At 37.4% G+C, this 15,570-nt stretch overlaps 1 protein-coding gene across 1 annotated transcript in view; it reads left to right on the top strand.

Annotated features, from left to right (window-relative positions):
- The window catches only part of BZW2 (basic leucine zipper and W2 domains 2), a 59,512-nt gene that overhangs the window by 29,064 nt on the left and 14,878 nt on the right, over positions 1 to 15,570 (top strand). Inside the window, exons 3-7 of the mRNA XM_072854184.1 lie at positions 167 to 343; positions 1,481 to 1,584; positions 4,357 to 4,422; positions 10,824 to 10,959; positions 14,444 to 14,553. Of these exons, the coding sequence (XP_072710285.1) occupies positions 167 to 343; positions 1,481 to 1,584; positions 4,357 to 4,422; positions 10,824 to 10,959; positions 14,444 to 14,553 (593 nt within the window). The remainder of the gene's footprint in view (positions 1 to 166; positions 344 to 1,480; positions 1,585 to 4,356; positions 4,423 to 10,823; positions 10,960 to 14,443; positions 14,554 to 15,570) is intronic.

The following is a 15,570-nucleotide window of genomic DNA, read 5'->3' as shown; positions in this document are numbered from 1 at the left end:
AATTTCCAGAGGCAATAAAAGCCAAACAAACAAACTTTTGGTGCATTGACCAGAATGGGAAGAATATGTTTAGGTGCCATGGTCATTTCAATTGCTGGCTGATAGAGGGTTTTAAACAGAAAGTTTCAAACTGACTCTCTCTCCTTTTCCTTTATCTCTGTTCCAGATGAAAAGGAGAAATTTGAACCCACAGTCTTCAGGGATACGATTGTCCAAGGCCTCAATGAAGCTGGGAGTGACCTGGAGGCTATAGCCAAGTTTCTGGATGCAACTGGCTCACGGCTTGATTATCGCCGCTATGCTGACACACTCTTTGATATTTTGGTAGCTGGCAGCATGCTAGGTAAACTGCAGTTTAGGATCAGCCTTGCTTCTTTTAAGATGCTGTCTTCCCTTACAAAGTGGAAACTATAAACTACATTACAATTTCACTTATCTAGATACTTTTTGGATCTCGTATCATAGAATTGTTTATTGTTTGGAGTGCAGTAATACTTGGGGACTTGATTGTGTGAGGCATTCTGCAAATACCACAAAAAATGGATACTGCTCTGAGAAGCCTTCAGTCTGAGCTGAAACAGCATATAAATGCAACAGCAAAGAAAATGAGAGAGACGCTAACTAGGGGAAACAGAGGAATTTAGTAGCATGAAAAGGTGTAAGACAGCACTCCAGGTTATTAGCTGTTGCAAAGCTTACTTTGTAGGCGTTGCAACAAAGGCTAGCTAAGAGGAGAAGTGAAGGATAATGAGGAGTGCTTAGTGAATGTTCATGGGGCATTTCTCCCAGGTATCACTGGCAGCATGGGCAAAAACATGCCTTTCACCTTCCTCTGTATTTTGAATAAGTTGGCTCTTTTTACTGGCCATGTTGGTTTGATTCCTGCTTCCTGCTCTTTGGTATGTAAGAAGAAAAGATGTTTTTGTAAGACTTGAGGTAATGCAGGAAACAAAAGCCAGTGGAAAGATCTAGGAAAAAAGCTCTCAACAAAATAAGCCAAGAGAAGACTTTTACAGCAGTGTTTTGAATGCTTACGTGGGCCTGGTAAGCATTAGAGGGGTTAGGGAGATGTTCCAAGTTCTCAAATTAGTAACAGACTTTTCTCTTTGGAAAGGATTTACATTATTGTGGTGTTTAAAGTAGTAGTTAAAATATGCGCAAGGGTTATGCTCCAGCCCATACTTACTGGATCACACTCAGTGCTCTCAAAACCAGCTAAGATTCCTTAGTGTGACCTGAATCTCTCAGGGCTGTGTGATCTAAGGTGCAGCATATCGGCCAGCTGTCCCTTCTGTCAAGTGCCGCCACAGCCTCACAAAGCTCTGTCTCTCTCTGTTCCCCCCTCTCCCCTGCTAGCTCTTACCCTTGCCTTTTGCCTCAGTGATACTAATATAAGACTTATTAGACTTATTAAATCTTATAGAACATTCTCTAAAGTGAGAAATTGTTTCTTGCCTTTTTTTTTTTTGCTTTCTTTTAGCTCCTGGAGGCACACGCATAGATGACAATGACAAGACCAAGATGACCAACCACTGTGTATTTTTTGCAGATGAAGATCATGATGCCATCCGAAATTATGCTCAGGTCAGTAAAGGCATGGTTGATTACTGTTTTCCGTTTATGTATCGAAAGGGATTACAGTGGAACATCTGTAGACTGTCTAGGCTGCAATAGGCAATAGGCTAGTTACAGGGCAATTGAAAATCCAGTTAACCAGTAATCTGCCCTAACCTATAAATTTAGGTAAGAAAATAGAATGTCTAAGATAATCTGATCACAGCTGGCAATGCTTTCTTTTACAGAAAGCAGTCTTACTTGTTTCAGTCTGCTGTTGGTTCAGTATATTTTTAGATACCATCCTTATTATTTTTGTTGACCTTTTCTGTATGCAGCCTGAAAGATTTCTATGAACATATTTTTAGAAACACATGAAGTATATGAATGACAAAAAATATAAAGCTCACGCCTCCAACCTTTAGTTGTATAACTAGTTAGGAATTGGGCATATATTCCAAGAGCTTTCATTTCTCCTATGTGTGTGATATATAATTTCTTTTTGCAGGAATAAGTCTTGCACAAATAGGTCTATGAAATTAACACAAATAAGCAATGAAGCCTAAAACATTACTGAAGAGAAGCTAACGTTGCGTAACTCCTTAATGGAAGATAATAATTGTATGAGAAAATACAGTAAGAATTCTATTGAAAGTTCAAAGCCACTGTGCAATTTTGGATACAAGTAGGATTGCATAAAAATGCAATACCATTGAAACTCCCGTACATCAAAAGTCTATTGTTAATTGAGTAACATATTTATCTTTTGAAATAACTAGTTATTATTGGGATGCTGGAGTCGGTAATTGAAAGCATAAAAGCCACTGTCCCTACTAAGGTTTTGAGGGTGGTAAGTTGCTGAAAAGGTGCATGGTTGATTTAAAGAGTGCTGGGATCAGTATCTGCATCGGTAACAAACGTTTGATAAATAGCAGAAAGCTGCTTTAAAAACACATCTTTGATAACCTGAAGAAGTGAAATATACTTATTTCTGGAAAGGGAGTCAATATATATATCTTGTGTATCAGCTTTATCATCTCTTAAAAACAGGCTATTATACTTAAGGAAAATCTCTGTTATTGGTAAAAGCATTGATTCTGTTGCCTTGACTTCTAATATTTTAACGGTTTAATAATAAAAAATGGCAGTACCCGTCCTCTAAGGAGAAATTTAAATTTAAAATAAAAGGTTGCATGTTGGAGAATGGAAAGGAAGGCTTCAGGATTTGAAGCAGTGGAATTTTCAATGTATTCTCTACATTTCAAACCAAAAGCCACCAAAATAAGTCAACGTTTCGTAGTTAATGCCTGAAGATATGTATCCTTTTATAGACCTTGCCATTTTTTTTTATGCATAATGGGAAATAGAGCTCTTACTGTATTATGAAAAAGTGGAGCTAGGCTAAAATAATGTTTGGAACTTCCTTATCTTCTAGGTAATTTCTTACTCTGACTCTCAAATGAACCAGTAGTGTGGCTATTTTTTGTGGTTTTAGTCACAGAAACAATTCAGAGAGTGAAAAGTCTTCAAGAAAAAATACTAAAGCTAGTGTTGATATTTTAGCATATTATGTGCTTATGAAGTGTACTTCTGTCATTTACAGGGACTTATAAAAATAAACAAAATTTTGTTTGGAAATATGAACAAGATGCTAGCTTACATTTTCATCTTGCACCTTATTTTACACTTTATTAGAATTCTATGTGTCTCTGCTTCTCAGCATGGCTACAACTTGACTTTCACGTGTTCTGAGCCAAAATACTACCATTTAGGATGTTTGGATGTATTTTACATTCTCTGAAAAGTGAATTGAAACTTTCTAAACTCGTTTCTCCCCCCACTACTGTCCAGCCTGACAATAATGTCATTTGTTCCCCATGTAAACCTTTTTACCTGGGACAGCGAGTCATATGTTTTGTGCCCTTTGTACAGTAGTGAGAGCAGTGATTTGTTTATTTAATTTCTTATCTCTCCCTTCTTCCGTCTGAATGCAGCCCGCACCTGTGCTGCTTCTGCTTTCATAATCTGTGGTCGCATGATGGGAAACAAATGGTGGAAACTGGAGAACAAGTGTTTCCAAGAACATACTTGTTGTAAAAGCTTTGTCAAATGTTCTTCCTCTTTCCCTGGCAGTAGTGTGTTTTGTTGTAAGCATTCGCGTTAGTGGATTTGACAAAGATCCCACATCTACTGAAGATGCCCAGCAGTGCTACCTGACTGCCTCACTCCATCGGTTTACATCTGACAGCTTCCCCAGAGAGCTGCATTACTAGGGGAAAGGTGCAGAGTTACCTCCTCCTCCTCCTCCTTGCCTCTGCTTTTGATCTATGGATAGCATGAAAAGTAGAGTAGGAATAAAAATTTGAGAAATACGAAAAAGATTACTCTCAAACTGCAGTAAATTCTCTGATTCAAACATTGCTCTATAAAGCAAGAATTACAAAACTTGTATTTTTCTGCTTGTGAACAAACTAATAGAGAAGGATGTTTCATGATCTGCCATGAGACAGACAACACAGCAGATGACTGCAGAAGTATCATTCTACTGGCTGCTTATTTCTGGAAACAATGTCTAAAGGAAAACCGTGCAGTGGAATGTTAGAGTGTAAGAAGCCAGCAGTGCTTCCTACTTTTTATTTCTTGCTGTAGAGATAATAAAAAGAAAAAATTGTCTTATCGTGGATTAGTCAAAGATACTCTTTACGGATTCAGTAGTGGCAGTCTTGTTGCCCTTTGCCTTTTTTGTAAAGAAGGATGGCTGCAATTGTTACTTTTTTTAAGTTAATCTGTGTTTATCTTTAGGTCTTCAATAAACTTATCAGGAGATACAAATACCTGGAGAAAGCGTTTGAAGATGAAATCAAAAAGGTAATGTTGGTAGCAGTCTCCTCTTGAGCGTTAATATTTTTTACCCTATGCCTGATATAATTGTATATGTACAAATGTGGTGCTGTTATGTATTTTATTTAGCTCTACTGGAAAAGAGGATGGAATCTACAGGTGGCAGCTTTTGTCTGCAAATTTAGCTCTGTGGGAATACTGCTGGCAGCACTTGATGTAGAGTAATTCTGAATTAATGCTTCCTTTAGTTGCTTTGACCAAACTCACCTTCTTATCCCAGGCTTTTCTGTGCAGAACTTTGATATGCTTTGGGGTATAGTTCTTAATGAGAGGTGGTGTTACTGTCCTGCTAATAAACAGCTCTCTGTGTTTTTTTCCGTAGAATAAATGCAAATCTGCTGTGCAGAATGTCACTTGATGTATGAGTATTAAACCACTCCAGCATTGTGGAATGAATCCTAACCACAAGTTTTCGTATGCGAGGCCATAGATATGTGCAAGAGAAAGTCATCACCACTGGCAGAGTGCTCAGGATTTGCCTGTTAGACTGTAGTGGATATTCGTGGATACTGTTTTGTTTTGTGATACTGAATTCTAAGGAGACAGGAGAAACCTGGGTAGAAATTTTTGAAAAACAAAATACAGATTTGTTTTGTCTATTTTGAGTTCCTAGTAACAGATGTAAATATCTTTTTCTAATGGCCTGAATAAATAATAAACACTGTGCTGTAAGTTAACAGGCATGCTGATAATGGCAAAACCTGTCCTATGACTAAAATACCATGTTTGTTAAAAGTAAAAGTGTATTTCCATATTATTTAAACATAAGAAAGATTGCTGCAAGGGTCAAGTGAGGGTAAGTCTGGAGCATGATGCCTCACCACCACCTCTTGTGGCCGAATAAATTTGGCTCTGATTTATACATCCTTGCTCATATAGGAAATTACTTTTGCGCTTGTGGCCAGCATGCCTATTAAGTGATGCTGATTGCTCAATACATCATTCTAAAGACCTAAATTTACCTCTATCCCCACACAAATCTAATGTTCTTGTTGTTAATTACTATAATCATTGACATGAGAAGCGCTGACTCATAGCATTCAAGTTTCAGAGAATGTTCAGCATATTGAGCAAATGCCATGTCAATTCAAGCTGCCTCCTCTCTCTTCTGTAACTTGCTTGGGTTTGAATCCTTCAAGTTTCTAAGAATTCACTTTGCACACTTAGTAACAAGATGAGACTATGGTTAATGTACAATAATTTGACTTTCAGCTGAGGAACAAGTGGCTCTGATCTGAAGATTAGCCATATGCTAGCTTGAGAGAAAGCAATAATTTGAGGTCCAGTGTGACTGGAGTCATGATACTCATTTAAAGCCATTGGAAGCATCCTAGCCATGGCAGCACAGGGTCAGAGTGGGCTTGTTCACCTTGCAGACTGCAAATCTCAATTTTACGTACATGCTTTTTGTATATATTTTCAGTGTCAGATTACAACATGTATAACAGATCACAAGATTAGGTTTGCATAATGGTAGTGGTCGTAGGCTGGGGGGTAACTTTTCCATCTGCCCTTCTATCACCACCCTTAGCTCTGTGCTCTAGTGTGAATCTTGGTGCGGCTCCTGAGGACCTGGCCTTTCAGCGTGGGTGCCAGGTATGCTCTCCTCCTCAGTTAGTGCAGTTTATCTGAGAATTAGAAACCAGGAAGGTGGTTGTGAAGGTTTGGGCCTGTGTATCACACCTGCGCTGTCATTGCCTTAAAAACCTTGAGGACTATTCGTAGATGCCTTTTGCTTACCTTCTCCCTCCCCCTGCTTGTGTGAACCCAAGAAGTGACTGTCTTCTCGCTGATGAGGCAGCTGGGTTTTTAACTATTTAATACTTTAATCACTGTGTGCAGTAACTTGTATGAGAGTAGCTGCTCATAGAGCATCAGAAGATAGATACATTAGTATTTCTAGAAGGTATTTCTGCAAGATCTAGTGGTTCAAAGACTACTGCAATTAGTCGGTGGTTAGAAAAGGAAGAGCGACTCCTTGATGTTGTTTCATGGGTCACTGTCCCAGCAATGAAAGTGATTTTTCTGGCATATTCATTAGGCAGCTAGAGCACTTGAGGGAATATTAGCTCTTCTCACAGAAAAAGTCATGGTAAAAAAAACAAGGCAATACCAGCAATTTCACTCTAAAGAAGCAGATGGTGTCAGTGGGACCTCTCTTTCAAGAGAGATTCTCTTAAGTGGCAGTATTTGTACAAGTATTTGCTTTATGTCTTCTAGTTCATAATTTTGTCTTTAGGACATTATTATTTCCCAGCACCTTTCCCCTTTTTGTCTGCTTCTAGCTCTCAAATGTTTTATTTCTTAACTCTCGCTCCCCCAAAATTTCCAGTTATTCTTTCTTCTAGTGACATAATTTAGATGTAAAAATTTGGTTTGTATGGTTTGCTTATTTTGTGCAAGCAATTTCAACAGAAGACAAAGATTTTTAAGTGCATTGCTCCCTTGCTGTTTTTTTATATAGGCAGCTTAAGTTCATATGAGCACTGCCCAGTGTACTGGCATAGACCTGTGACAACATTTTGCAATAATTTCAGTAAAATTCTCAGTTCCAAATTTATGTTCATCTTTCTTACATATGTATTTCTATTTAGGTCAGTGGATGAAGAATGCAATATTAGCTGTCTATATAGTGTGTTTGCATGTTTAAGGAGCATTCTATATAGGTTTTTTAATTATCAAAATTGGGATAAAGTACAAATGGTACTTTACAGTGGTAAATATTATTGAGTCATATGAGGACATCTGAAGTACTGGGAGATGTTATGAGATCCTTTGTTCATGTTCCTACTTTCCTAATGAAAGAACCCTAAATCAAGCTGGGAATTATGAAATAAGAGGAGACTGATATTCTGAGATCAAATGGGGAGTAAACAGAGATGCTTTAAGTCAGCTACATGAAAGGCAAGAATCAGTCAGCGGGTGTCTGTTGTTAAGTTAGCTGCCTTCTCTGTTGCTGACAATTGACTGCTGTCTACAGACATGACAAACTGTCAGATGCCAAAGCAACAGACCACTTCAGATAATGAAGATATAAAAAGACATCACACTCCCTATGTGGATGAAATTCCTTAATTTTCACTATTAAGGTTTCCAGATTGCAAGAGGAGAGCAGAAGCCCTAGTTTTTCTTGTAGGCTTTTTAATGTTGCATGTGTGTCTTTACTTGGGCATATCTTTTATGCCCAGAATTTGTTCCTAAAAGACTTTTTCTTTAAAGACAAATATAGCATGGAACAGCACATTAGGTCTGGTCTTGTGCTTATTAGGCATTCTGAACTCCCACTTAAATAGGTGGGAGTTCTTATAGCTATGATAAAAATACAAAATTGTGAGCCAGAACTGCGCATTTTATGCCTGGAATCAGGCTGTGTCTGTAACAAAAGCAGTAATGCCAGTGCTTGGCTAACAGCAGGGAAGCATCAGCTTGGAGAACTTTCTGTGGGTGGTTTGGTACTATTCTAAAGTGACTTGGACATTTTGTGACTTCCCTGCTGAGGTTTGTAATCGTGATGGTAAAAGAAGAGCTCTTAAAGTAATCAGCAGTAAAAATGTGAAACAACAGCTTTGAACTGAACATTTTGTTCTTTTTGATGGTTTTTAAGTAGGTTTATTAAAGGTTTTGATTCTTCCTATCATCCAGTCTCCCTTTAAATTAGGCTATGTTTCACAATTGCTTGAAAGTATAGAATAATATCCTTGAACAGCAGAAAATGACATGTATAAGTTTATTTGAGCTGCTTTTCAAAAATATTAGTAAAACAAAAATTATGCTAGTAGCACCAGTAGTACTTTAAGTGGTGAGAGACATGCAGAAGGCGAGGTTCCTGCTCAAAACGTACTGCAGTGGTGTACAGTTCAAGAACACCATAATTGAGATTCATGCTAAGAGACTTGCAAGAAGCATGTTTCAAAGGAAAGGGAGGAGGATGAGGCTGTGAACTTCACAGATACCTGATTTCAGACCTTCCAAAACATTTGAACAAATACAGATTTCTCAAAACTAGAGCTGATAAATGTTTGGATGTTCTTCTCTTAGAATCATCTTCCACTTTGGACTGCATAACTCTGGCTTTGCAGCTGGATTTACTGCCGGTGTTGCTTTCATGACTCAAATCTGAAGTGAATGGGTATAACAGTTCATGGTCTACTCATTACTGACAAAACCCAATGCAGGTTACAGCTCAGAAGTATGTAAAAACCTGGTCTGTCATGTTAAAGTAGTCAGTGTGACCACTTTCTAATCAAAATCCTCATCTGTTGCTTATATGCAAGCAGAGGGAGTAAGAGTTAAGTAGCCTACACAAAAATCTAAAGCCGTTTCCTCTCGAGGCTGTTAACAGTCTCAGTCTCAGTACTTACAGTAAAGAGCAAAAGGTCTAATTCAGATTTTTTCTTGTGCAGATCTCATTTTGGTATAGTATTGCTGATATAGCTTGCATAAAGAAAACTTGAAATCCCCAGGCCTCTATTTTACACTAGACTTATATTGAAATTCTGTTAAAATGTTTTCAGTCTTCCCATTAAATATGGCCCTGGAGTTCCTTTACCTGCACCATTATATATACCAGTTAATTGCTGCATTTGAAAATATAGCACACCACTTGTTTCTCATCCATATATTTAGAAATAATAATTCCATTCATCTGCACCCCAAATTTTTCTTACATTTTTTGGTTGTGAGTCACAGTTTGTTGAAACAAAATTATACCTTGCGATTTTACAGTTTCATAATTTTTCTTTTAAGCTAAAACTGCATGTTGCAATCATTTGGCTGAAGCCCACTAAAAAAACCCAAATGATTTGTCTGTGGCTGAATCATTCAGGCCTGTGTAAGCTACAAATTAAAGCTGATGCTATTTTGTAAGTACTGCTGTATGAATGAAGATTTTTGTTTTGTTTTGTTCACTGATACAGAGCAGAGCTATTCATAAAACACTGCATGAGTTTTAATAACTTACTTCATTAGTTATCTGGATTTTTAAAATATCACTGCATTCAGAAAGGTTTCCAATTAATGATAAGCTGCTTAGATGTCTTAGAGAAGAGCTCTCACTGTCCATGGTAACAAACAAGCTCAGGGACATGACTGATATTCTGTCCCTTTGTATGGGCAGGTTTTGGTAATTAAGAAATACCCTTAAATTGGAAACTGGGTGGGAATTTTCCATCAGAATGAGCTGTTCTGCTTTGATTGCATCTGTTGCTCATTTGGAGAAGGAAAAAGGGTGTCACGACAGCAGAAGGTAGCTGAATAAAGCACTGGTGGCTGAAGAAGGAAATGAGAATTCCTTTTTCACTCCAGAAATGGATATCTGCAGTCTTTTTTTTTTTTTTCTTTTTTTTTTTTGCAGTGGTGGTAAAGCTGTAAGCCAGCTTCTAATGGAGTCAGCAGCTTTTTGCAATGAATGAAGCTGCCCTTTGCTGTCTAGCCTCCTTCTTCCCATCATCCATATTGTGATTGCTAACGTTAAGAAAACATTATCATTAACGGTAATGCTATTGGCAAAATCTCATTTAGCACAACTTTTTTCCTCATGTAAAGGAAAAGAGGTGTAATGTACTTCTTCAGTACGCTTTCAAGTAATTCATTTTAACGTATGAAATTAAGATATTTTAAAAAGACTTAATTGCCATTTTTAGATTTTAAGAGGTAAATATGTAGTTCTGATCTTCTAGTGCTTAAGATGGTGAGATTTGTAATTTTTTTCTCAAGCTAGTTGTTTCCTCTTGTAATTAGTAGTGGGAATGGCAAGGTCTTAAAGCAGCTTTTGTTCCTGTCTGTCCTTTGTCAGCTTTATCAGGAATGTCTGAACTTGAAATATATTTCTTATTTTAGCCAATAGAAAATCTGTTGTAATTGTGCTGTGTTCCCTTCCCAAAAGGAAAACAGGAAACTTTCTCATCCTTTTATTGTTCACATGAGAAATAGTTTTTGTAAGCTAGAAAAGGAACTGCAACGGTGTGGGGCTTAGTCCAAAGTCTGAAGATGTGAATGGGCAGGCTCCTGTCAGCCTGTTGAAATCAGCAAGTCTGCGATCCTGTAATTTCTGTGGGTCTCAAGCCTTTAACACAAGCACTTTTATTTCTACACATATATATGTATATTTGGAGAAGACAGGCCTTGTCTCCCTGAGTAAGGCCATATTCCACATGCTTGCGTCCTTACAGAAAGTGAAATTATAAGTGATCGGTGAAGTGGCACTGCTATGCTTCAGGACAGATTTTGACGTGATTGCTATTAATTATAGTGGGACTTCTTGAGAAATAAGAGATTAAACTGTCTGCTAATATTCATCTCTACCTATTATCATTGCCTATGGCTCAAATATATATATTTTTTTTTTTTTTTCCTTGTCTGACCCACAGCTTCTGCTGTTTCTTAAAGCCTTTACTGAGACAGAACAGACAAAGCTGGCAATGCTTTCTGGCATCCTGTTAGCCAACGGGACTCTTCCTGCTACAATTTTAACAAGCCTCTTCACTGACAATATAGTCAAAGAAGGTAATTTTCTATATGATCTTTTTTCTTACATTAGCTTTAACTGGAGATATATTTTATTGCAACATATTTTATATGTTGGAAGCCTGTAACTGTACAACTGAAATCAGTATTTTAAAGCAGAAGCCTATATAGACAGCAACAGCCAACATACTTTGTGAAATCTAATAAGAGGGCAGTCAAACATAGGAAAAAAGCAATAGAAAGCAAAAATAAACCACAAAGGATTTATGATTTTTGGAAGTTATACGTGTGTGTGCAAAATTGTAGAATATATGTATTATTGTGATACTATAAAAGTGTGAAGTATAATATCTTTTCCTGCAGTATGGCTACTAGCATTTTTGCAAGTGTTGCCAATATCTTGTGCATGTGAGTGTGAGGTGGGACAGAGAGCACATGCAGGCCAACTGGATATTGCAGAAGAAGAAAAAATATTCAAACTCTCATTTTGCCTTCGTACCAGTAGTGATCAGCATTTGACACACTTCCCCATGGACTTGTATTTACCATATGATGAGTAACTGGTCTTTCAATCTTAGGGTATAATGCCTTTGTGAGATGACTTTTTTCTTTTTTTTTTTTTTTGAGAGTTTTTATTTATTTATTTATAGCCATCTACCTTGGAGTCCTGATTTTCCAAATGCTTGCTCAACAATGTCTTTCTCTGCCAGTTACTGACTACCTGGAATAATTGCAAATGCACTGTCAGTGTTGAACAGTTTTCATGAAATCTTTTTGGTTTTATTGAAGAGCTATGTATTAGTTAAAATGTATTCTAACTTTAATTAAAAAAAAAAAAAGTGTTCTAACTTCATGTTCTCATTTGCAGCATGCTAACCATTACATTTGTTTTCTAAATGCTGCAGAAAGAAAAGCCACAGCTGCAGCTTTGCTCTGTCATCACCCACAGCTTTCGGAATCAGAATTAAACTAGGAGAAAATTCAAACAAAAGCACTAATCCATGTCTTAGGGTGATGGCCTGCAATGTTTTTAAATCAAAGTCTGTTCCTAGTTAAGGGAAGACAAGAGGCATCTGAAAACTCAAATTTTTAAAACTCAAGTAATTTGTTATATTTTAAATTTAACATTTTAAGAATACAGTCGTTATGTACAAATCCTAGTACAAATTCTATTTGCATCATGAACTTATGTTTCTAGGAGCCCCAAACTTTTGTTTAGCTTACATATACTTTTGGTTCTTGGTTTATATATACTAAAAATGTATCCGTGTCAGCATTTGAGGAAAAGATTGTTCAATCAGTGTTCTGGAATAGATCTTTTATGGAAGAATAATTAAAGATGTGAAGATAAATGAAAAACAGGAAAAAGATCAAGGCTTAAAACATAGATCATATAAACTTGATACTTTCTTTGATTTACAAAAAACAATGCGGCAGGCAAGTGAGGTTAAAATACATGAGGAAAGAATTATCTGAGGGAGTCGTTGATCAGCATGGCAATTGTAACATGGGCAAAAAAATGGCTGAAAGGGAGAGAGGATAGATTGTGCTAATAGGAGATCTGTCAAGTTTGAGGACAAATATCTAATTCATTTTATTATTACCCTTTTTCAGTGTCATCATTACTTCCACTGTGATGTATAGATGGGAAAAAATGTCTTTTTGGGGGTGGCTGACGTATTTCTAGCAGAGACAGAGAAAGGTCTAGGCAGTGGTGAAACCTCATCAGTGTTAAGTGTACCCTTATTGTCACCCATGCTGAAAAACCACTGCAAATGCAAAGAGCAGCTAACGGGGTTAATCAATGAAATGAATGGCTAAAGTTGCTTTCTGCAAATAGGAAAAAAAAAAAACAGAAAAAGAAAAGAGCTATTTAAAGGAAAAGACAGTGGCAGCACATGAATAGAGTATAGGAACTGGCCAATGATAAATTTGGACTGTAAATTAGAAGTAAGTTTGAAAACATTTGTGGGTAGTGAAGCCCTAGAAGAACCTCCCTCTAGTATTTGTACTGGCATAAAACTTGTTTTGTTTTAAGCTAGAACTTGAAAAAGGGTTTAGGACGTGGGTATTAGGGACAGTGCTTGGCGACAGAGACCAGAGAGTTCCATTCAATGTTGGTATTGAACTCATAAGCACATCAGATACGCTGAACTGTGTTTGCAGGTTCAGAAATTACAGGTGGACGTTACACCTAGGTCCCCTGTTGGTTGACCAGGCTTTGTCAGTTTTGACCAGTCAGCCCACAGACCTTATGGTTGCTGCATCGTGCTGGTTGTACTTGGAACCTGCTGTACAACAGGTAAAACAAGCCCAAAGTAGTATTTGTAGGCCTCTCTTGGTGCGGCATTGTGCATCCATGGTTCCATCCAGGAGCCTTCTCTAAGGATCATGCCTTATGACTAAGCTCTTGAAATAAGGTTGCCACAACTGTTGTAACAGTCAAGATCTGTAATGAATGTTAATGACGTTTACACTGCTCTGGGAATAATCTCTTCTGTTCTTGTTTGATGACTCATTTAGTCAATGTATCCTAGAAATAAAAAGAATGGATATCTATCTAGAAAGTGGCTAAGAATGACGAAGCTACTTCCTACCAGCTAGCTCTTAGAGCTTCAGGACTGTTTGGAGGTGAAACAGAAAACTATAACAATCAGCTGTAGCATAGTATACCATTATCATTATCACCACCCTCAACAGCACTGTAAATGTTGATATGAGTGTAGCACGGAGAAGCATAACTGGCCTACAGGGGACCTTCCTCAAGGGTGAGCTCGGTCTCCATCTCTGAGACCTTTCAGCTTCCTTCAGCTCCCTGCACTTGCCGCTTGCGACCAACAAGCTGGAGCAGAGCTGTGATGGTGCTGCTCTAGGAAATAGGAGGTGTGGGGCTAATGGTTTCTTAGCTCCCCTGGGAAAGCTACAGCTAGCAGAGGTAGAGTTCGTTTGATTTAATGCACAAAATACTAAGTTTTGCCTTGAGGAAGGAATTTTTCCACTTAAAATAGTATTTGTGTCTGGTCCTACCAGCTGCTAAATGCCTCCTAGGAGGACGGGGTACAATTGGTTACCTTGAAGTTGCAAAGTTATTTAATCCCATTCCAGGACTTGCTAAAAAGCCCTTTGAAGATACGTTTTTTTCATTTCTTATTCCTCACTATCCTTTATTATTTTGTGCCTTCATTTCCTAACTGATTTAACGCATAATTTTTCTTTTTGCATTGGACTTGGTCTGTAAATTGGGGAGTTAGTAAAAATAATTGCAAAGAAAATCTTTGAACAATTGAATGGAGATGGGTGATACAGAATGAAAAGATTTTCAAACAATCTAGCATACTTCAGAAAATTAATGCTGCATTAAAGGAAAAAATGAGCATTTCAGCTCCATGTGTTTGGTCCCATTATCATAAATGTATTTTCATTCCATATTCTTGTAACCATTTTGTAACCTTGTAATTCTTATAGCCATCTCTAATTCCTGTTGAAAATTGCTGAAGCATGTTTTGTGTCTTTTCTCAAACAGGGATTGCAGCCTCTTTCGCTGTAAAGCTTTTTAAAGCATGGATGGCAGAGAAAGATGCCAATTCTGTTACCTCTGCTTTAAGAAAAGCCAACCTCGATAAGAGGTTGCTGGTAAGTACAATATATTTTCAATAATCCTTATCTCTCCTTGGGAAAGAGAATGAAATAAAATGCAGATGGTAGTTTGCTGTAAGCATGTTAACTCCCCCTCAGACTCTTAGCATTTTTTAAATATTTTGAATCACAGCAATATTGTTATGGCTGTAGCATTGATACAGGCTCAGGAATATTAAATATCACATGTTTTTACATTCTGTCTCTATTTTTCCTGTAGTTAAATGCTGCCTGAAAGAGTGTATATGTGGGTCTTGGGAATTAATTAATTTTTTTTTCCTAACCACTGCTAACAAAACACACACCACCAGCAACCGTGTGTGACTTCTATTTTATTGAAATATGTTTTACTTTTGTAAATAATAAAGGGTTATGATTAGAATATAAGTTTCCAAAGTGACAGTGTTTAAATAGTATAGCGAAAGCACAGTAAGCTAATTTTCTGCAGCAATAGCCATCTGGGCAGCATAAATGGTCCTGCAGTGATGACAGCAGACCTAATAGGAGCAAAGCAGGAAGGCTTTTCAGCCTTTGGACTCAAAACCTGTGTTCTGGGTTTGTAGCAATGGCCTGAGGTATTTAGAGTATATATGAATATGCAGCAATGTCATGTGCCTTTCTCTCCCAGTGTCTTTCTGAAGATCAATAGTTTTTTGGTTTTTTTTTTTAATCCTCAAAAAGATCACTGCTGCGATAATCCAATCAAATGCGCTACATCCTGTGTAGCACTGCCTGGAGAATTCCAGCAGTATTTCCTGTTTCTACCTCAATAATTTATGATTAGGCAAGAATCTTTGAAAAATGAAGCAACCTCCCACACCCCTTCATCTCTTCCATTTGTATTTGATTTTAAGAGTCCAAGTCATAAATAATTTGCCATAAAGCTGGGAAATGGGCTAACTGCACTTTTTATTAGAGAGGGGGGAAAAAAGCAAACTGCATCTTACTTCTATTTCAAACTTGACTGACTTAAGCTTTCAGCTGTTGGCTCTCATTATGCTGCTGTATTAAGGA

The sequence above is a fragment of the Ciconia boyciana genome, chromosome 2 (genome assembly GCF_034638445.1).
Source record: "Ciconia boyciana chromosome 2, ASM3463844v1, whole genome shotgun sequence".
In the NCBI taxonomy this organism is placed as follows: domain Eukaryota; kingdom Metazoa; phylum Chordata; class Aves; order Ciconiiformes; family Ciconiidae; genus Ciconia; species Ciconia boyciana.
The sequence above is the reverse complement of the archived record's forward strand: the minus strand, read 5'-3'. Positions and strand labels throughout refer to the sequence as shown.